Source organism: Vicia villosa, unplaced genomic scaffold, assembly GCF_029867415.1.
Source record: "Vicia villosa cultivar HV-30 ecotype Madison, WI unplaced genomic scaffold, Vvil1.0 ctg.000790F_1_1, whole genome shotgun sequence".
Lineage (NCBI taxonomy): Eukaryota > Viridiplantae > Streptophyta > Magnoliopsida > Fabales > Fabaceae > Vicia > Vicia villosa.
In genome coordinates this window covers 358,902-381,953 of record NW_026705350.1, presented here as the reverse complement: position 1 = coordinate 381,953, position 23,052 = coordinate 358,902, and the positions used below count along the sequence as shown (strand labels likewise).

General features: G+C 30.6%; 3 protein-coding genes across 3 annotated transcripts; all 3 read left to right on the top strand.

Moving 5' to 3' along the window:
* Positions 1-335: 335 nt before the first annotated feature.
* Positions 336-1,508, top strand: LOC131631204 (uncharacterized). The gene has a single exon (XM_058901985.1). The coding sequence runs from the start codon at positions 336-338 to the stop codon at positions 1,506-1,508; it is 1,173 nt and encodes a 390-aa protein (XP_058757968.1).
* A 4,082-nt stretch (positions 1,509-5,590) lies between these two features.
* Positions 5,591-10,374, top strand: LOC131631203 (uncharacterized). Its single transcript, XM_058901984.1, has 5 exons — positions 5,591-5,785; positions 5,980-6,543; positions 7,039-7,226; positions 9,525-9,573; positions 10,177-10,374. Exons 1-5 carry the CDS (start codon positions 5,591-5,593, stop codon positions 10,372-10,374), a joined length of 1,194 nt encoding a protein of 397 aa, XP_058757967.1.
* Positions 10,375-18,930: 8,556 nt separating this feature from the next.
* Positions 18,931-20,403, top strand: LOC131631202 (F-box/LRR-repeat protein 3-like). Its single transcript, XM_058901982.1, has one exon. It carries the CDS (start codon positions 18,931-18,933, stop codon positions 20,401-20,403), a length of 1,473 nt encoding a protein of 490 aa, XP_058757965.1.
* Positions 20,404-23,052: the final 2,649 nt, after the last annotated feature.

Genomic DNA, 23,052 nt, shown 5'->3' with positions numbered 1-23,052 from the left:
GCTTTTGCATTCCCAAATAAACTCTAATTCAAAAACCAAGAACTCAAGTAATCCAAACAAAAATAGCAGCAAGGGAGTTGAGTTGGGAGACATGTTTAGAACTACTGAAACTCCTTCAAATTCAGGGGAATCTGTCTCGGATTTAGGAGTTCAAAGAGGAAATGGAAGAATCTAGAAAGCATTTGAAGGGGTACCTAAGAAAGTATGAACACAATTAAAGAGCTAGGAGTGGAAGGAGACGAGGATGATTAACTGTTTGAGGGTGTAATTCGTGATTTGGAGGATAAAGATAGAAGGAAAAAGGAAGAGGTGAAGGAGTTATCAAGGAGGTTACCATGATAATTGGAACCTTCAGTGTTCGTGGGTGTGCCAATTTGACGAAACAGAAACGTATTAGTCAAATTGTAAGGAGAAGAAGTCCAGATGTTGTGTTTTTGCAAGAAACTAAAATAGGGAAGATGACGGAAAATATAGTTAATAGAATTTGGGGTGCAGAATATTGTGAGTGGTCTGCAAAGGAGGCAGACGGAAGAGCTGGAGGAATTATAACAATTTGGAAGAAGGATGCCTTTGTTCCGGTCTTTAGTTTTCATGGTAAAGGCTTCTTGGGGATCAAAGGGTCTGTGAAAGGTATGATTGTTTACTACGTCAATATCTACTCGCAATGTAGCTTAGCAGACAAAAGGAAATTATGGCAAGACTTAATAAAATGGAAAAGTAAATTGGAAGTAAGAGAATGGGTGGTTAGAGGTGATTTTAATTCAATAAAGAATAGAAAGGAAAGGAGAGGTGTGGAGAATACAAACAGAGATTCTGAGATGAAGGAATTTAAGGGCTTCATTGAAAGTTTAGAGGTAATAGATGTTCAAGTGGTGGGAAATATGTTTTCCTGGATTAAACCAAATGGGAATGCAAGAAGTAGATTGGACCGTATATTGCTATCTGAATGGCATATATGCAGATGGGATATTGTTGCGCAAGAGGTGGGAAAGAGAGATGTATCAGACCATAAACTGGTGTGGACAAAAACGAGTAGAACGAATTGTTGGTTTGATCACAAAGATTTTATTCCTTTTGTTCATAAGGAATGGAGTTCTTTTGTTGTAAAGGGAAGCAAGGAATTTGTTATCAAGGAAAAGATGAATAAGCTAAGAGAAAGGCTGCGGTGGTGGAATCTTAATGTATTTGGCAAAGTTGATCTGAAGATTGAAAATGATGTCGAGGCACTCAATATCATAGAAGAGAGAATGGTGCAGATGAATGTGACACTAACAGAGGACGAGATAGTTGAGAGGAGGCGGATCCAGGATTCTTTTTGGAACAAACTTCATACTAAAGAAAGTATTCTTAGGCAGAAATCAGGGCTTAAGTGGATGATAAAAGGGGACAATAACTCAAGATACTTCCATACTACCATGAAGACAAAAATAAGAAGGAATGCTATTATTGAGATTGTCATACCCCAAAATTTGCCCACCACATTTTTATGCTCAAACTCATTTGAATAGCAGAAGCTCAAAATTTGATTGACTGTACACTCTCCTAAACAACAACCCTCAAACTAGGGTTTTGATCTTTTCAAAGGAAAATCAGGTTCTGATGTCTCAAGTGGATTCCAGGGTCTCTCATATGATTCAAATAATCCTCATGCCAAGTCTCAAGCCCCGATTCAAAAGATTGCTCACTCAATGGCCCAAACGATCGATACTCGACTGGTTGACCTAAAAGTCAAAATATGGTCAAATCACAGTCAAAACTTCTGATTTTTGGTCAACATCCTCATTATGAAGTATCATTCATCATTTGATCAAGGATTGATCATGATTCATCAAGAAAAGATCAGAAAGTCAACAAAAACACCTTTCGGGTCAAAGCTCATAACTTGCAAATGGAAAACTCAATTGAGATGAAACCAAAAGAGGAATTTAGAGGACACTCTAAGCTTTCTAAAATGATCAAGAACACCTTCATAGGGTTAAAATTGAGAGAGACGCGCATCATTGAAGTTGAGCAATTTTTAGAAAATGCATGAAACTACAATTGAGAAACTTTGAACTTTTTGAGTAATGGGCCCATGTTTTTGTGTTTACCACGTTACTCCAAGCTTATAAGAGGCCCATATGTTTATTTATCTTTATTTATGATATTTATTTCTTTTATTTAGAATTCATCCATTTGAATTCAAATAAAATTGTAATTAAATGATAAAAGATTATGAGATTAATTTTTCAAATTTTTTAATCAATCTAAGAATTACCTTGAGGGCCCATAGAACAATCTCATACAATTTTGTGATTTTATTCCTTTATTATTGAATTTATTCACTTAAATTCAAAATTAAATCAAATAAAATTATGATTTGATTAAAAAATATTATGAGATTGGTTTTGTAGATCCAAATTGATTCACCAAGCTTGGGATCACATGAGAAAAGTGCACAAATTATTAAAGGAGTTAAAATAGAAGGTTTTCATGCATGATCAAGAATCAAATATTGTTCCAATCAAATCTCTTATTGCCTCTCCAATGATTCAACCCTAATTATCCTCTATATATTCACACCTTATTAAACCTCAAGGGGACGAAAGAAAAGAAGGCAAGAGTTAGGGTTTGCATCACAAAAAATTCAAAGAAAAGTGAGAATCGTACTCCTCTTGGCAGCCCTATTCAGAGACAAATAATCCTTCCAATCACTTCTCACAGTAGCAGAGGGTAAGTATAAACCATGGTTGAGGATCCATAACGTGTATCATGATGGTACCATGTCCTTATTTTTCATGCATTTCTTGAATTCGTGTTTACTATGTTTTGATGTGTTTAATTTAAATCTAATGCTTTACATGAGTTATTGGTAGCATTTAAGACAGGTTGGGACCTCTGGGATGAAGCTTGCACGAAGAACCTTGGAACCACCAGTGTTAGGGCACAAAGAAGATACCCTTCGTTTTCTACGTTCTAGGACGATTCAGCCTAAACCATTCGCACCATTGAAGTCCTGGCATGTTAATTAGTGGACCTGGGTTACATATGTGTCTTGCTTCGTTGTCTTTTTTATGTTTCAAAATGCAGGTTCCATGGATGCTGCACCAAGGAAAATCCGCAGGTAAAATTGTGGGTGATTCCGCATGAAAAGCCGCAGCTTCTTCGAAGAAGATGATGAATAGTAGGTGTAGATTCTTGAGTGAACGTGTGGCGTTGTATTACTCGCGGGTAAACCTTGGCCTCCTCACACCGCACGCGTGGCCCAGCCTGAATGGTTGGTCAATAATGTCATCCTCCTCTCTCCTTCTCCCATTGGTTGGTCAGCACAGGCGAGGGCCCCACGTGGGCGTTTGGTTTGACTGGTTTTCTAATAATTTTGTTTATTATATATTTTATGCAAAGTGTTACAAAATCTGTGAATAAGTCTGGCACAGATGGAAGAAGCGTGGTCGTGTGACCAACAGGGTGCAGGTTCGATCCCTGGATGCTTTAACTATTTTTTGAATTTTTTTGGTATACTTGTTTCATAGATTCCGTGCAGCTTCCCTTCACATGCCCAAGATGCACCTTCAGCATATCACCATTGGATTAACACGAAGCCCAGATCTAACGCCCCAGGAGCGTGCCTCACCATGGACCTGCACAGGAGTAATACATTGAATCAACGCCAGGTTTCTTTAAATATTTTTTTCTTTTCTTTTCTTTATTTCTTTTATTTACTTTATTTTCTAGAAATTCTTTTTAAAACTAAATCTTTTTTAAAAACTAATTTTCTTCTTTTAATTAACTTTTTTTTTAATAATCAATCTCAAATAACTATAATAATTAGTTTGTAAATGTTAATTAGTTTAGTAATTACTTTAATTAGTTAATTTTTATTTATTTTTAATTAGGTAAATAATTTAATTTAGGAATAACTTTGATTAATTAAATGATTAGGCTAATTATTTTTAGGTTTTAATAATAATAATTAATTTTAGGTTTTATAATTAACCTTTCCCCTTAACCCTAATCAGGTAGGTATTGTCCAGTAACTATAAGGTTTGTGTTCTTTCCATTAGGCTAACCTTTAAGATTTAGGATTTATCACCATGAACACTTCATTTGCCTTCAAACCTTGAATTTCTAAAATGCGCAATTTCTCCTCTCATCCCATACTCTATGATTGTCGCGTGCCTTCATTTTAATTTCGTTTTTATTTAATGATATTTATTTAATTATTTAATTTCCACCATTTAAATTGTGCCTTTGTTCAATTCTGCTCTCATTTTAATTTTCCTTTTAATTACGCCATTTATCTGTTTATTTATTTAATTTCTGTTATTTAAATATTAGAAAATGTGTATAGGCCGCTCATTCGTTTTAAATGTAATAGTAATTAGGATTTATTTTCTGTTTTTTTTCCTGTATATTATACACGGTTTAATTTATGCAATTTTAAAACTGCGTGGTTAGTAAAATAGGGAGTGCAAGATAAGCAATTAACTGAACGATAGCTCATCTAATACAAGATAAATATATGAATCTAATCCACGTGATTGATGCACACAAACACCTTTAGGGTACTCCTCTTGTTGCCCGTTGCCTTCGATTTCGATCAAATAGTCAAGTCCCTTCGAATATAGGGATACCTTAGCTTGCTGCCTTCGATTCAAAATCACCACGTCCCTCCGATAAAAGATCATAGTCCCTTTCGAGTTACCTACGATAAAATATGATCTCGTCCCTCGATTAAATGGTGATAGTCCCTTCGATTGCTAAGGTATCCTTACTGTTTCCTTAATGACTATTTTATCATTCCCTAAAGACTACTTACCTCTTCATGGTGAGGACAGTTTTATGGTGAACGATTATTCTCGATGACCCGCACATCCAATTGAAAGACTTCCTGCCCTCTCATGGTATGGATAGACCCTTTCAAATGAAAGACTTAAAGAACACGAAAGACAAACTTAGGGTAGGTAGTTCTAAATTGCTTGCTCAAATCAATTCAAAATTCAAATACTTTTCACACCTCCTATTTCAAAACAATTTCAAAACAAGGCTACGCTTATTCACAAGCTAAAGTCCTTAACGAAATCTTTTTACTATTCACACACGACACTTTTCAAACCAATCAAACAACAAGTGAGCTAAGCAATTAAGAGCCCATGGATAACCATGGATGCAAAGGGTGTCTTACACCTTCTCTTTGTATAACCTACCCCCCGAACTCAAAATCTTTCAAAGGTCTTTCCTGTTCTTTTTTCCTTTCCAACTGGATAAAATAAAAGTCGGTGGCGACTCTTGCTATCCGCAACATTTCGAAAAAGTCAGTTCACCGTATTATAAAGATAAAAAATTCATTGGGGGCATATAGTGGAGTCGGAAGTCGAAGTAAAGAAGGTAATCAAGGATTATTTTGCAACTCATTTTCAAAGATCAAACACTCCTAGGCCCAGGCTGCAAAATTCTGAATTAAAATGTTTAACTATTGAGGAAAGAGGTATGCTGGAGGAGCCATTCACATATGAAGAAATAAGAGAAGTTGTGTTTGAGGGGAATGGGGACAAGAGCCCTGGCCCAGATGGATTTAACATGGACTTCCTGAAAAAAGTGCTGGGACTTTATGGGAGAGGAGATAGTGAGCTTCATACAAGATTTCTATAGAGGAGGTAAACTTCCTAAAGCTGTTACTTCATCCTTTCTAGCCTTAGTACCTAAGTGTGAAAATCCTTTAAGACTTGAAGAATATAGACATATATGCTTGATTAATAGTCTGCTTAAGATAATCTCTAAGGTTCTCGTGGCAAGATTGAGAAAGGTAATGGACAGGTTGATATCTTGCAATCAAACAACATTCATCCCATGAAGACAAATCCTTGATGGAGTATTAGTGGAAAATGAAAATTTAGATTTTGCTAGAAGGAACAAGAGAGAGTGCATGGTCTTTAAAGTTGATTTTACTCAAGCATATGACTGTGTGGATTGGAATTAACTGAGGTATATACTTACAAGCATGAGGTTCGGGACAAGATAGATGAGATGGATGGAATCAATGGTTTTCACCAGCACCTTGTAGCCAGAGGTCTACGACAGGGTGACCTATTGTCCCCAATTATTGCAGAAGAATTGGCTGCCATGATGAGGCAGACTGTACATAGAGGACTGTACAGTAGCTTCAAGCTTTCAAATACATTGGAATATAACCTTTTACAATTTGCAAATGACACAATATTATTTGGGGATGGCTCTTGGTCAAATTTATGGGCAGTCAAAGCAATATCGAGGGGATTTGAAATGATTTCTGGACTGAGTATCAACTTGGATAAAAGCAAGCTTTATGGAGAACACAGTCCCTCACATTGTTTAGAAGCAAGTGCCAGTTTCTTAGGATGTAATATTGATAAAGTTCCATTTAAGTTTTTGGGATTTCGAGTAGGTGGGAACCAAAGATGTGTTGAGTTTTGGAAACCGGTTGTCAAATCATTAGAAGCAAAACTATCCACTTGGAAAGGTAGAATGTTATCCATACGAGGAAGAGTAAAATTGATTAACAGTGTCTTATCTAATATGCTAGAGGTGAGTAAGTTGGGAGATTGGAATCAAGGTGTGTGGAGCTGGAAGTTAAAGCAAAGAGAATAAGTGCTTGGAAGGGAGGCGACGAAGGAATATTGTGAGCTGTTGAGTTTGGTGTTGGGCATAACTCTAATGGTTAACAACCCGGATCATTTTGTCTGGCCATATGATAGAAATAAGAGTTTCACCGTGAGATCGTGCTATGATAATTTGAATGTGCAAAGAGAAACGGAAGTGGTGGCTGAAGGATTAACACACGGTCTGAGTAGAATTTGGAGGGCTTATGTACCTTCTAAACTAAAGATCTTTGGTTGGAGATTGATTAGGGACAGACTTCCTACCCGCAAGCAACTTCTAAAGAGGCATATTCTTCACCAATTGAATGACACTTTGTGTGTGTTTTGTAAAGAGCAGGTGGAAGATCTAAATCATGTGTTAGTGCAAAGTCCCAAGTTAGACTGGTTATGGAGGAAAATGTTTTTTTGGCTTGATATGCAGAATACAAATGTCGACGAATGGTGGGAGAGTTTGCTTGCTTATGAGGAAGAAGTCAAAGGAAGGTTGGGAAGTAAGAGAGGTGTAGCAATTTGGCTTACAATTTATTGGTGCATATGGAAACATAGGAATGCCATAATATTCAATGGGGATGTGTTGGATATGGAACATGTATATTACTCAATATTAAGGTACACTTGGTGGTGGCTGGCCATAGCTTCCAAGAATAGAATCAATTTCAATTTCTATGAATGGATCCAAAATCCTTCTTTGTGTATTTGAATATAGGAAAAATAATCTTTTTGGTCCCATATGTTAATCTCGGGGTTCATTTTGGTCTCTTAATTTCAAAAAGTTTCATATTGGTCCCTTAACTCTTCAAAATGTGTCATTTTAGTCCTTTTTGGCATATTAGCGACGGATTTAGCGATCGATTTTTGAGTTTTTCCGTCGCTAATATGACAAAAAAGACTAAAATAATACCTTTTGAAGAGTTAAGGGACCAATTTGAAACTTTTTAAAATTAAGGGACCAAAATGAACCCCGAAATTAACTTACGGGACTAAAAAGAATATTTTTCCTTGAATATATTCTTTGCGGCTAGTTATTTTACTTTTTTCGTCATTTTTGTAAGGGTTGGATACCTCTAGTACTCGTATTCTTAATATAAGAGTTGCTTTGGAAAAAAAACTTGTATCAGTTAAATAATTTTAGGATAGGATAACAGGATCCCGATAAAAACTTCTATTAAACCAAATGTAATTTTCTTCTATGTCATATACACTAGGTGTTGATAATCTATTGGTCCTGCGCACTTAAATTACACTCAAGAATAATTTAACTTCTCTTTCTGCATGGAAGATATAAACCTTCCATTCACGGTTGGGAGGTAAACTCTAATATTCAAAATAGTAAGAAACCATGTTAATGATTTAATATCACATGATTTAATAATGATTTGCGAAATTTTTTCATATATCAAAGTTAAATTAATCAAATTCAACCAAAATTCAATTTATTTTGAACTAAATAGTATATTAAACAACAAAATTAACATGATTGGTCTGCCACTAATAATACACTCAAACTTTTCAGTCTTATATGTTCACATGTTAATATCTCCATAGTATCAATTTCATAGTTGAACATTTTCAATGAAGGAAGCAGCCAATAACAACAGGCATCGTATATCTGCATGGAGAAATGTATCAAATAAGTTATTGATTATTCTGCATATTTAAAAAACTAAAGAAAGTATGTGGTATCGACATGTATAAATTAAACATGAATATTGAATTTGGATCACAAAGGAAAAAGTGAAAAGGATTACCAACTAATAAAGTGTTTGAAAAACTTCCTTGTATACAATATTTATAGTGGTCAAATACGGTGCATTCTCCTTGTCATGTATTAAGATTTTAAGACCTCTTTTGATTCTAACTCTTAAAATTGCAACATACAATTGTCCATGACTAAAAATAGATGTAGGCAAATATAATCCGACATTATCAAACGATTGACCTTGGAATTAATTAACCGTTATTGCATAAGAGACAATGATTGAAAATTGTCTCCTAATTAATCAACTTGAATGGCCCGGTGACTCAGAAGGTGACTAAGATATTCGAGGAATGTAAAAAATGTTACCTATGTTCTTTTCCAACATAATTTTTGCCTCTATGACGTGATTTGCTAACCTTGTAACAACTAATCTTGTTCCATTGCACAATCCATCTGTTTGATCCAAATTTCTCATTAGCACGATGGAGGTACCAACCTTCAATTTGGTCCTATGATTTGGTAGGCCCGGTGTTCTTAGTTTTCTAAGAAATTCTGGAATTAGAACTTCATAAGCTTCTGTATAAATTGCATTAGTTCTATCAGTTGAATCGTAACTTAGATACTATTTCTCTTCTCCTAAAAAATGCAATAAAATCAAAATATTAATACATTAGTAAATCCAATATGAAATACCGTTTTGTTGTATGTTATATGCATATATATAGACAAAAGTTAACGTTTTATTACCTTGTATCATGTCCAATACTTAATGATTGATTTTGTACATAACTTCAATGGTTGATGCAAGAATTTCTTTTCCTTGTAAATATGCCACATCTTGAAAATTCTCCAACAAATTAGGATATGTGCTTTCAACAATAGCTTTTATAGGATCATCAAAATTGGATAATAATAATAATTCTTGAGGAATTTCTATATCAACCAATCCATCATTTGGTTCAGATATCTTACCATCCCCAACATTTAAGATTCATTTTGAAAATTCCGCTAGTTCATTAGAACTTGTATTATCTCTTCTCTGGTGAAGTCTTATATTTTTTGTTAGTGTTAGAACCTGACAAAATTACACTACTATTTCAGATTTTAGTTTATTAAAGTATTTGTATGTTATAGGTTAATGAAATTTACGGTTGATTATGGTTGTACCACAGTTGATGTAACTATTTTGGTGTTTCTTTTTCTTATAGCTCTTTCGATGAACTTGAAGAACAAATGCTTAAAGAGCAGAAATTGCAGGTAATATACATTAAACTGATTGATATACATTAAACTGTCTCTCTGGAAGTTATAATTTTTAACCTTTGATGTTATCAACAGTTTATCCCAATCGATTATGTCATTAATTTTTGGTTTTAACATTTACTTCCTTTATTAGCTTTTGCCTTTGAGTTTGATTTGGCTACTGCCACTGCTCTGATTGCATTGTTAAAAAAAGGTTCGTAGCTTTCAATCGAGGAGTTTCGTGTCAAGGTAAATAATTATTTCAATAACAGTGTAAATGTATCTCTAATCAGGACCTATTCTCATGTATTGGTTTTCAATTTCAATATATAATCTACAGATTCTTCCTACATATTGGTCATCATTGCCGAATATGATTTTTTGATTTACCATTTATATACTCATTCTTTGGCATATTTTCTGAATGATTGATGTATTTTGAGCTTTTCCAGTGGCTCAACAACTATCTATGATTTCTACTTTATCTGTAGTTTTGCTTTTCTTCTTTCATATCCTCCTCATTAAAAAGGTAAGATAGTATGCCTTCAAGTTGAAAAGTATAAGATTACATCATAATTCCCATTTAACATCAATGTTATGCTTTTGCGATTGACTCAGGGACTCAACACATATGATTACAATGTAGCTATGAGGGAGCTGGAGCAAGAGCAGGAACAACAACTAGGAGTTAGAGGCCAGCAAAGTCCCCAAATGTCAACCATTAGCTCATTTACTGGGTTGAGCAGTGTAAGCTCCTTCAATGCTTTACATCGTGGTGCATGGTGTACACCTCCACGCATGATCCTTGAGGATTAGGTGACATTTTCAATTCTTACTGATAAATATATCAAGAACATTAGTCTGTGTCAACCATGGAATTTTGTCATAACTGTGTTGGATGGTTTGTGGTAGTATACATATCATGCAAGAAATATCCTTATGCATAGTAAGCCTTTTCATTCGACAAACTTCCTTTTCATTTGATAGGTAATGGTTTTGTTTATGCAATTGTCAATTAGGTTCTTATTGGTGTTTGTAATTATATATGATAAATATTTTGTAATCCCTTTTGTATGTTTCAGATAAGCAAAATTAACATATATTCCACTAGAAAATAGTTTACTAGTTTGATTCTTCAAATAATGTTACTAAATACTGACCCCAATTTCGATTCCCGAGAGCAGTGAGAATGCATTAGACTTGACTTTTATTTGCATGGAGGAAGATTTTCATCGTTTATCACCACCAAGTGTAATGGTGAATTAGTATTTATCATGAACCTTTTCATTTACTGAACTTACGAAATATGAACCCGAACCGAGACCCGAAATAAGTAAATATCATAGAGACGGAGGTTTGGTTCAGAGTTTTCAGTCTAACCGTCGCTTTCACCGCCAGCACCATGTCGTCGACGGATAGAATTCTATCACGGCGATAACGGCTAGAATTCTGTGTAAAATTATTCATCATCATGAATCCAATTTCATTCATTTAAGCTTATTCACTCACATAAGCATCATGAATCATATTTTATCCCATTTCTTTGCAAAAAATATTGTTCTGCAGACAATTGGCTTAGGGACAGAGTGCAGTGCAACAAAACCAGTCAACTCTCTTTCAGGTAAATTTAACTAATACATATTTATGTTGAAGATTTGTGAATATTTTACAAACAAGATTAGCTTCCTTATGTTCTGCATTTTCTTTTTTATGTACTGTGTATACTATCTAACCGCAAAATTTGTGTTGTTGATGCATCAGGTTCCATAAATCTTGTCGGTGACGTGTTGAAATTAATTAAAAAGTGATTTGTTGGACTTATTTGAAAGATTTGTTTATTTTCTGATTTGTTGAAATTAATCTCGTGGTTTCTTATGTTCTTCACGCTACAGGAAAAAGTTGGGGCTGGTTCTACAACACTATCAATGGTTAATAGTTTATCTTAATATTTCTATAGTTAAGCATTATCGATTTGTTTTAACATAATATTTGATCCGATTTTTACCAAATCTAATTTCATCTAAATTAAATAATATTATGTTGCAGCTCAATTAACTACTACCGAGGAGAATGATCTCAAGACCCAAATTGCGGTATATATTTTGGATTTCTCATCTTGCAGGCTCTGATTATTTGTTCCTATATAAATAAGAACATTTGGTTTAATAAATAGTGATTTTGTTAAGATATTAAATCTAGACTTGATTTGCTTTGTTAGTGGTTGTTTGAAGTTAGATCTCTGAGTTTCATCTATGACTTCTGTTACAGCCTCTGAGGAGATTGGTTTTTGCTAAGGAATACTTGATGATGCCTTGATGGTCTTAACATGGATGGAGTATTTGAGTTGACAGTGAAATCAAAATCACATTCAAATTTCAAACAGTTGAATTGAAGGGAGAAGTGTGGACATTAAGTTTTTAATTTTTGGTGGTTAAAATTCAAATAAAAAATGATGATCATAGAGTAGTCTTTTCTTGAATTTATGTGATCTAAATATTCTTAATACTCTTGCCTTTATGTGATTTTAATTTTTTTAATAATTTTTAATCCTCTTGATTATTTCTGTCTCGCAATTCAAACCTGAAGTCGGTGAATCCAATTTATATAAGTAGTTTTTTTAATCTATTTTTCCTCAATTTTGATGTGTGCCCTGCAGATCATCAAATGTAGTTCGTGTTCACTAATATACTATTTCTTAACTATATTTTCTTCTTTCAGTTAAATTTGTCACCATATGATTCAAAACTTCAAATGAATAATGAAAAATTGGAATTAGGCAGGCAGTGGCGGAGCCACGTTCACACCAGGGGATGCAACTGCACCCCCTCAACTTTAAAATTTCATGCCTATTTTCATATATTATATAAACTTTGAACCCCCTGAAAAGTTGTCCTTTGCACCCTTAAACTCTGTACCAATCCAACACTTTATTTTGTTCTCTTTTAAGTTAAAGTTGTGTTTCCTCTCTCTTCTTTACACCTATAAAATATATTTTATTTACTAATTATATCTTATCCTATCATCTCCCTACGTTAAATTTTCAAATTGTTCTACCTCCCTCTCTCTTCAATTGGCTAATGGTAATCAATATTATATTTATTATTAATAATTACATATATTATTAATAACACTTCAAATTATAATAAAATAAAGGTGAATACTCAAGTATTCTTGAACTTAATTGGGTATTAGTACTTTGTCCAATCAAAGGTTATTATTTAATTTTATTAATTTTCATCTTGAATCCCTAAAATCTTTTTTCCACCTTTAGCTTAAAATGTTCAAATTGACTTTATTTCAATTATTATAATTTTTATTAATTTTTCAGCGTTCAAATGTTAAATATTAATATAATATTTATTGAAATAATTAAACAAATATAAATTTTTTGTAAATATTTTTAAAAAATTCCAACTGTTTGATTGGATGAAAATATTGTAAATTTCATAGTTTAAATAAAAAAATTAAATCATATATATATATATATATATATATATATATATATATATATTAATCGAAAAATAACTTGCACCCCCTGGTCCAGGGTCTTGGCTCCGCCACTGTAGGCAGGTATGCGTTTTGTGGTCTGTCCATAACTATGATATTGTATGCACCAATATCAGCTATAATACTGTTTAGACAAGTAACTATCAATTATTTTTTGACATTTTAATTCATTTGATATAATCTGAATGCACTACATAACTAAATTTATCAATTCATATAAATAAATTGTATACTAATTAAAATTAATGGACCCGTGCATCAAAACCTTCATGTCTTTTTGGTGCCTTTTTCTATGATTCAATCTTATGTATTTTTTTTTCTATGAACTATCGGAACTTTTCTTTCGTAATTGTAAATCTTCTGACATTTTGGTTGGAGCACTCTTCTTCTGTAGTAGTAGTAGTATTTGTAAGATATGATAGACAATTATAAATAATCTATAATATGATTAATATAAATATATTTAATTTGTATGTATAGCAGGTGTAATTTTCTTTTATACACATAGTCCATCAAATTATATTATGTAAAATACTTATATAAATATTTTCAAACTAATTTATAAAAGTATGACAGTAAATATTTGTATACTATTCTAATAACAACTAATTTAAAAAAGTGATATTATAAAATAATCTATTTATATTGTTTTTTATAATAAAAAATTATACTATCAATGAATACGGATTTGTTTGGAATTTTCTTATAATTTCTATACTATGCATTATCTATGTCAATATTGTATTGTTTTTTGGCTACACTGCGCCATAGTAAATGATTATTGAAAAATAAGTTGATACAAGAATTTCTTTTAGTTTGCAGCTAAGTTATTTGTATCAAAAGTTATCATTTACACAACTTACTTTTTATTTTATGGGTCATTATCAAATTATTACTTTTATTTGATGATAAAATTTTTATTTTCAAATGTCAATTTTTTTTTCTTTTCTAAGTCACAAGTTTTTATAAATTATTTCATACAATTGAATTTATATAATAATATTTTATTTTACAATTATATAATTTAATTTAAATTCACATATGTATTTAAATAAATTATTTGTCAAGTTTATTATTATACTTTGAATAATTATATTATTTGTTATAATTTTTCTCAATAAAAAGGAATTTTTATATGTATATCTAAAAAAAATTATTTCGTTAATATTAAAATAAATTCACCCGTGCTCCAGAGCACGGCTATCTTACTAGTTACTAGTATTTCAATACAATGAAATTTTAACAGCAGCGTCAAATTAAATACGTTTTAGAAACTATGAGCTATTGAATCCATTAACGTAACAAATACTCCAAATCCAAAATGTAATTGGTTGGTCATGTAAAGAAGTCCAAGTTTGAAAGAAAACATCAATGAATATATGATGATTTTAAGTGTATTTATATATATACTGCATAATAAAGAATAGGGATAAATAATTGTTACCCCCTGTCATTAGGGCGAGTTTTGATTTACGCCCCCTTAAAAAGAAAATTGAGATTCCCCCTCGTAAGTCCTAGATTCCATCCCCATTTGTCACTATTTCGCTGACTATGTCCTACGTGGGGCTGACTGTGTCCTACGTGGATTTTTTAAAATATTTTTTATATTTTTTATTTATTTTATTTCTGGTAATATCTCAGGTGGCTTTTTTTTATATTTTAATTATGATTTGGCAAATTATTTATTATTATTTTAAGTTTATAAATTTAATAAGTTGTTTTTTCCCAAAATTTTGCAAGCGGTAGGTATTGAACCCAACTCTTCAATAGAAAACATCCACTAGGCCAATTGATTTATTATATTTGTTGTTTGAACTGATGTATTATATAGTTTCAGTAATATATATAGTTTTTTCTAACGTTACTATATATAGTTTTTTCCAACGTTTTTTTATAATATAATTTCAGTAATATGTATAGTTTTTTCTAACGTTAATATATATAGTTAATAAGCAACATTTTTTCTAACATTAATATATATAGTTTCAGTAATATAATATTTGTTCTAACGTTAACATTTTTTTATAATATATATATATATATATATATATATATATATATATATATATATATATATATATATATATATATATATATATATATATAGAAAAAAAAAGGGGTGATGCACTGACAGTGTAAAATATTTTTACACTGTAAACCAATCACCACCTATGTATCTAATTAAACCACTTTTTTATTTAAAAAAAAATTAATGACATGGAACATTTATGATTTTCTATTGGATGACAGTGTAAAACTATTTTACACTGTCAATGCACTACCTTTTAACTTTTATATATATATATATATATATATATATATATATATATATATATATATATATATATATATATATATATATATATATATATATATATATATATATATATATATATATATATATATATATATATATATATATATATATATATATATATATATATATATATTAACGTTTTAATAAATTTTATTTTATATTTTATAATTTTAAACTAACTAACATTTTATTTATAAACTAGTATTTTTTATAAACTAACAAATATTTTTTAATAAATTAACAAACTGCATGATTTTGAATAATTAAATTTATGAACTAACATAATTTATTATTATACTAATGTTTTATTATATTAATGTTTTATTATAGTGTATATATTAACGTTTTTAAAAAATAATATGTATAAAAAATACAGTATATAAAATAATTATATACTGAGTAATTTATAAAAAATTATATGTTTAAAAAATACAATATAAGAAAAAATGTTATATAAAAAAATGTTATATACTGAGTAAATAAAAAAACTTTACAAAAAAGACATCTTTAATATATTAAAACAGAATACATGTTTAGGCGTCAACTTTAGACTAAAATCCCGCCTAAACACGTGCATCGCACGGGGGTAAAGTACTAGTTATAAAAAAACGTTATAAAACAAAAAAAACAATTTAAAAAAACAAAAAAACAAAAAAAAGTTAATATATATAAAACAAAAAAAAACGTTATAATTATATTAAAAAAAACATACTGAATTAATATATATATATATATATATATATATATATATATATATATATATATATATATATATATGGGAGCATATGAAGTGAGAGCATTTTAAAATGAGAGATAGGAGGAATAAATATCAATCATTGAATTCATCAAGAGAGAGAAGGTTAATGCATTAATGTGGCTATTAATTTCTCTCTCTGGATGAATCCAATGGTTGATATTTATTCCTCTCATCTCTCATTTTAAAATACTCTCACTTGATATGCTCCCTATATATATATATATATATATATATATATATATATATATATATATATATATATATATATATATATATATATATATATATATATATATATATATATTATATTAAAAAATAAATTAAAATGATAATATATAATTTATAAATTAATGAGCAATATTTAAACAAATAAAATGAGTTGTTTCATTGGTTGGATGAAGGTGTGGGACAAATTTTTTCGAATATTAATTAGCCAAACAAAAGATTCATATGCGCAGTTAGTCAAATTTTCCACAGAATCTGTGTTTTATAAGGGGGGAATCTAACAAAAAAAACTAATAGATTTATATGTTCAGTCAGCCAAATTCCCCACGCCCACAGAATTTGTATTTTATAAGAGGAAAATCTAACAAAAAAAATTAATAGGGGGCAAAATCAAAACTCGCCCTAACGACAGAGAGTAACAGTTATTTATCCCTAAAACAGAATTTGTGTTTTATAAGAGGAAAATCTAACAAAAAAAATTAATAGGGGGCAAAATCAAAACTCGCCCTAACGACAGAGAGTAACAGTTATTTATCCCTAAAGAATATATCAGTTTATGTAATAATTAGATATCGGTTTAAGAGTTGATTGTTTGAAAGAATACATTGATGAACAGCTGATTGTCCTAAGTATATGATCAATGAATGTTAATAGCTTATCAATATATAGAGCAGCAGTATGAGCACATAATTTTCTCGTTAAAAACGGCTACATGAACAGCTTAATGTACTACCTCGTGTTATTTTATTACTAAATACATATAGATAGAATTTCTATTTCAACCAACAATTATATGCAGCGGACATAAATGATATTGTACAAAAACTTATCATGATGTTGTATGCAAGTTCAAGTTGATATATAATTTTAATATTAACACTAATTGGTCGACAAACCAACAATATCATTTTTGTACTGAAAATGATTTTAATAAAATGGAATGTGCCTCATTCAGGGCCGGCTTTGGGCTAGGGCAAACAGGCCCACAGCCCAGGACCTCAGAAAAATAGGGGCATCAATTTGGGGTGTAACTAAGAAATTATAATAATGAATAAATAAAATATATAGGTATTAGCGAATTTAAATAACAACTTAGTGTTTCCACCCTAGTGGTTTGGTATCTGTATTGGATGCAAGCTTAATGTTCCTGTTTCGAAACTCCACTTCATTCCTGTATTTTTACAACCTCCTATTTTTACAATAATACTATATGAACGTTAACATTTGTGTTTTAATTATAAATAAAATAAATTTTATTTTCAATAGTTTTTTATTATAACTCTTATATTTATATTTTGGGTCTTCATTCCACTTCTGAATGCAGATTCATCATTCAAGTTTTGAATGTAATATGCATAATCTTATAGGTTTTGGCTGGTACAAGGGCTTGTTTAGTTAGTCTCATTTGTCTTGTAATTCCATGAGTGGATTTTTTACCTCTTTCTGTTTTGGAAGTAGTTTTTTTTTCCAGTTGTAATGAGCGGAGTATCCCTTATACTCCTGCTTATTATAATATTTGCCTATTAAAAAAAAAACAACAACTCTTTAGTGTTTTCTTTGTGTTGCTCGAGAGTCCCTCTTTGTCTTTCTTTATAATCGATTTTAGTGTGGTCGGTGATTCTTGTCTCTGAATATTTTGGTTGACTTATTATTTCAATAGGCTCCCAAATACTTCCAATTGTTATAAGGTGGTGGAAAAACTCGTACCAACGTTAGAGGCGTCGTTGTCGTTATTTTTCATGGCCGACCTCGACTGTGAGTCATGTGTTCTAGTCTGATCTAACTTGGTTTCGAGAAATTCTTACATGAACATGGTCCTAAATTTATATTCTTAGAAACAACTAATAATATTTTAATTTTGTTTTTAATTGGATTCATGAAGTGGTTGAGATTATGAAAAGAGAGAAAATTCATTATTTATACAAACGAAATCACTTTAAGGGGATTTGAATTTAATATATAAACGAAATCACTTTTTAGTATAAAACATCATTAATATTTATGTCTCCGGATTTTATTTATTTATAATTTTAATATTAATGATATTTATACAATATAATTTTATAAATTTCTATTTAGGATTGTGTTGTATATAAATTTTTTTATTGTTTAGGAATCTTTTTTTTCTTTTAAAAGTAGAATGATGGACGTTTAAATAGTCTTATAATAATTTTTATTTTTAAGTTTGTTGCAATCAAATCAATGCAGGGTATAGGAATGACTAAATCAGTTGTATAAATTCCTTAATTTTTGTAAATCGTTTATTATTTTAAGAAAACGAATTATTGGTATTTATTGAAAAGATATAAGTTTTAAATTTACATGATTATTAATAAACATTTTTAAAGTAGTAGTTAATATGTGATTTAAAAGTAATTGGTAGTATTGATTTGGTATATATATATATAATTTTAGTTATAAATTGGACGGGTAGGATATTTTAATTTAAAACAAAAAAAAAATGTTATTCCATTAAAAGAAAAATTAGCGGCGGCAATCCACTATATAAGGGTGAACATATATTCCTTATTCCGTTATTTTCCTTCACCCTGAGATCGTCGTCAACATGAAGAAGAAGAGATCTTCTCAACCACTATCGGAACCTGTCATTGCTTTGAGAAAGAAGAAGAGAATTTGTGTCAAATCTTTTCAACAACAACAACAATCGTTTTCTTCTACACAACCTGAATTTTGCTTACCAGATGATTGCTGGGAGCATGTCTTTTCATTCATCATCAATCCAGTTGCCGTACCCGAAGACAAAAACAAACTCTACTTCAAATCCTCCCTATCTCTCGTCTCTAAACAATTCCTCTCCATCACCAACCGTCTCATATTCTCTCTCACTATTTATTATCCACAGCTTTGCTTTCTCCCTTGTTTTTTTCATAGATTCTCCAACCTTCATTCTCTTGACCTCTGGTTCGCCTCCTCGCATGATCTCGACAACAATGCAGCCATTGCTTTGGCTCTCCGTGACAGACCAACATTAAAATCATTATCTGTTTTTGGAATTGAGCTAAAGGATGCAAACTATGTTTCTTCACATTACATTGATTCCTTCCTGAGTTTGAAGGGTTTGAATTCTCTTAAGTTTCGGTATTCCAAAATATCCGATGATTTGCTTTACTCTATTGCAAGAGGTCTTCCTTTGAAGAGTTTTGTGCTTGAAAATTGTATGGGCTATAGTTATCATGGAATTTATGATTTATTATCCAACTGTCATGGGATACAACATTTGGGTCTTCATGATGTTGATTTTCTAAATAATCATCATGTTTCCCAGTTGTCTTTACTTCTTCCTGATTTAACATCTATAAATCTTAGTAGATGTTCCAAGCTCACAGAATCAGCTTTGTTTGCCCTCATTAAGAACTGTCATTCACTTGGTGAGATCACCATGGAAAGCATATATACTACTAAAGGAGAGAGTATAAAAGTTTCTGATATTTTGAAAGATTTTGACGCCAACCCTCAATTAAAGTTTCTACATCTGTGTTCCAATTCATTGATAAACGACGAGACTCTCATATTGCTTGCTTCTGTTTTTCCCAATTTACAGTTTCTCAATTTAAGATTTTGCGATAACATATCTAAAAGAGGTATTTGTCAAGTTTTAAGTACATGTTGTAAGCTTAAACATCTGGACTTGTCCTGCAGTTATAATATGAGAGGACTTAAAATGAACTTTGTAGTTCACCAACTAGAGGTGTTGGACTTATCATATTCAAATGTTAATGATAAAACACTCTATCAGATCTCAAAGAGTTGTTGTGGCCTTTTGCAGCTAGTATTGATAATGTGTGATTATGTCACAGAAAAAGGAGTGATGCGTGTGGTTGAAAACTGCACCCAATTGAAAAAAATTTGTTTGAAGTGGTGTCGCAAAGTGAATGTTGATGTTGTTGTCTCAATGCTTCCATCAAGGCCATCATTACATGTGTTTTCATCAAAGCATCATTACATGTGGTGTGATAAAGTGAATGCTAATGTTGTTGTCTCCTTGGTTTCATTAAGGCCATTATTATCCATGTTATAGTGACATAAAGTAAAAAAAACTATTTTTCCTTGGGGTTGTCTTTTGCTAGTTATGGATGTATTATTTGTTGAAGTTTTGATTCTTAAATATTACATGTTTTTTGTTTTAAGATTTGTTTCTATTTAATCGTCATTTTGTCGAATACTAATTTTAATACAGTTAGTTTTTTTATGTGAAAATTTTAAATTTTGATGTTTTTCTTTCCTTCAAATTGAATTATATTAATTTTCGGGTTAAATATGTTTTTACTCCCTATAAAATTATCAAAAACTACTTTTAGTCCCTATTAAAAAAAAGTCGACTTTTAGTCCCTATAAAATTACTTTTGCACTCACTTTTAGTCCCTGCAGAGGGACTAAAAGTGAGTGCAAAAGTGATTTTATAGGGACTAAAAATCAAAAAAAAATTTATAGGAACTAAAAACCAAAATTGAGATATTTACAGGGACCAAAAACTTATTTAACCCTTAATCTTCTTATATATGTAAGAAATAAAAGACATGCATTCCAAGCATCAATAGCTGAGCTGAAGTAATTAATTCACCTTTGAATTCTTTAGCTATATTTAAACAATGGCAAGTTATCAAGAAACCTTTTAGATATCAATGATCTAGCAGCAGCAAGTAACACAATACACAAAAATAATTAATAATTACTGAACTATAAATGAAAAAAAGAGTGAAGATTCATTTTAGTCCCTCAAAAAAATTACAGAGGTCAGATTAGTCCTTGAGAAAAAAATCTCTATTAAATTCTTTATAAAATTTAACCAAGTCATGTTAGTACCTCTACTAATATTTTTTTCAAACCGATTTTTTCTTACTTTTAAACCGTGACTGGACTGCCAATTGAGACTCATTTTAGTCTCTCACAAAAAAAAAGAGTTCAAATTAGTCCTTAAAAAAAGTCTCTATTTAATCTCTTACGTACAAAACTTAAGTGAGTCATGTTAGTCTCTCTTTTAATATTTTTTTCAAATGATTTTTTTCCTATTTTTAAATCGTAACTGGACTTGACAAGATAAACATGCTTTCAGAAATTGAGTACGAGTCAGAGGTTATGTTCCTTTGCACATGGTCGTCAGAGTCTGAGTTTTCACCAGAAGCTGGGTTACCTAGTATTAGTATACCTAATTGTTCATTAAATACTTTGTTATCATCAAAACCTAAGGAGTATGGTATAAACCAATTTTTTCCAACATATCATGTGTATTATTTTCGCCACAAGTATTATTTACAAAAGTAAGAAATTAGCCTAAATCACCACAGCAGCAGAACTAAACCTTCATAAAAGATCATTAACAACAGAAACAATAACAACACCTAATACACAAGAATACATAACAAGAAAAACCGTAGTCACCCACGCATAAGCCTGATAATAAACCCAACAAGAAAAAAGAACATTGTGGTATTGCGATAATTTATCTACAATCCCTTCACAAATAATTTCAAATCAACGGGTAAAATAGGAGTCTAGTCACGGTTTAAAAATAGGAAAATATCGTTTAAAAAAATATTTAAAAAGAGACTAACATGACTCAGTTAAATTTTGTAAGGAATTAAATAGCGATTTTTTTTTCTCATGGACTAATTTGGACTCTCCCTTTTTGTGAGAGACTAAAATGGGTCTTCACTGGTAGTCCAGTCACGATTCAAAAGTAATAAAAAAATCGGTTTGAAAAAAATATTAGTAGAGGGACTAATATGACTCGGTTAAATTTTGTAAGGGATTTAATAGAGACTTTTTTTTCTCATGGACTAATCTAAGCTCTACCGTTTTTATGAGGGACTTAAATGAAATTTACACAAAAGATATATGGCATCATACTAGAACTTGACATAGTGATATAATCTAACATAGTTACTCTCTGTCATGATATGATGACATGTGCAGGTGTCTTTGTAATTCTGCATATTGACTTAATATGAAATTAACAATCAAGTGTAAATGAATATGAATGAGACTTACTAAATCTAATGAATGAAACTAAGACTTGCTGTTATGAGTTTTGTATTCTCAACTGCGGGGTCTGAGTGTTTTGTTTAGAGGTCTAGTGGGTTTAGCAATAAAAATATATTCATCTTTTTATCAAAGAGTCATCAAAGAGATGTAGTAAATTTTATTTGTAGATATATAAGAATTTCTTGTTTGCATTTTTTTTCCAAGTTGACGAAGGATATGTTACACAATTTGTAAGGACTAAAAAGTAAAGATTTTGTAGGGATTTGGAAAGGTGAAGAGTTATATTTTTATTTAATAGGTGGGGTTAAATTGAGATTTAATTGTTTTTAGCTAATTAATTATTATTATTATATTATTATTATTTATAAATTTTTCAATAATGTATTTAATTACTTACTACTACTATTTATTAAAAAAAAATTACATTCTATTTGTTATAACTAAAATATATTATTCAATAAAAAATAAATTTTTATCATATCTATTCAATAAAATAATCTATCTTCTATTTCTTATAAATTTTTAACACTAATCAAATTATTTAAAATTTCCTTTTTTGATAAATAATATAATTGTTTTACAGTGTTCATTGATGAAGAGAAGAAGTTTCAAACAAAGGATCAAGGGCCAGGTGATTTGTACTTCAAGTGTGGGGTTTCTGCTGCACCTGCTCATATTAGTAACA

What these genes read in the sequence shown, in the direction of transcription:
- LOC131631204 (XM_058901985.1), top strand. Translation starts at nt 336, where the DNA reads ATGATAATTGGAACCTTCAGTGTTCGTGGGTGTGCCAATTTGACGAAA.
- LOC131631202 (XM_058901982.1), top strand. Translation starts at nt 18,931, where the DNA reads ATGAAGAAGAAGAGATCTTCTCAACCACTATCGGAACCTGTCATTGCT.
- LOC131631203 (XM_058901984.1), top strand. Translation starts at nt 5,591, where the DNA reads ATGGGAGAGGAGATAGTGAGCTTCATACAAGATTTCTATAGAGGAGGT. An exon ending in TCGTGGCAAGATTGAGAAAG is followed by an intron (nt 5,786 to 5,979) that starts GTAATGGACAGG and finishes TATACTTACAAG; the next exon opens with CATGAGGTTCGGGACAAGAT. An exon ending in TTAAAGAGCAGAAATTGCAG is followed by an intron (nt 9,574 to 10,176) that starts GTAATATACATT and finishes CGATTGACTCAG; the next exon opens with GGACTCAACACATATGATTA.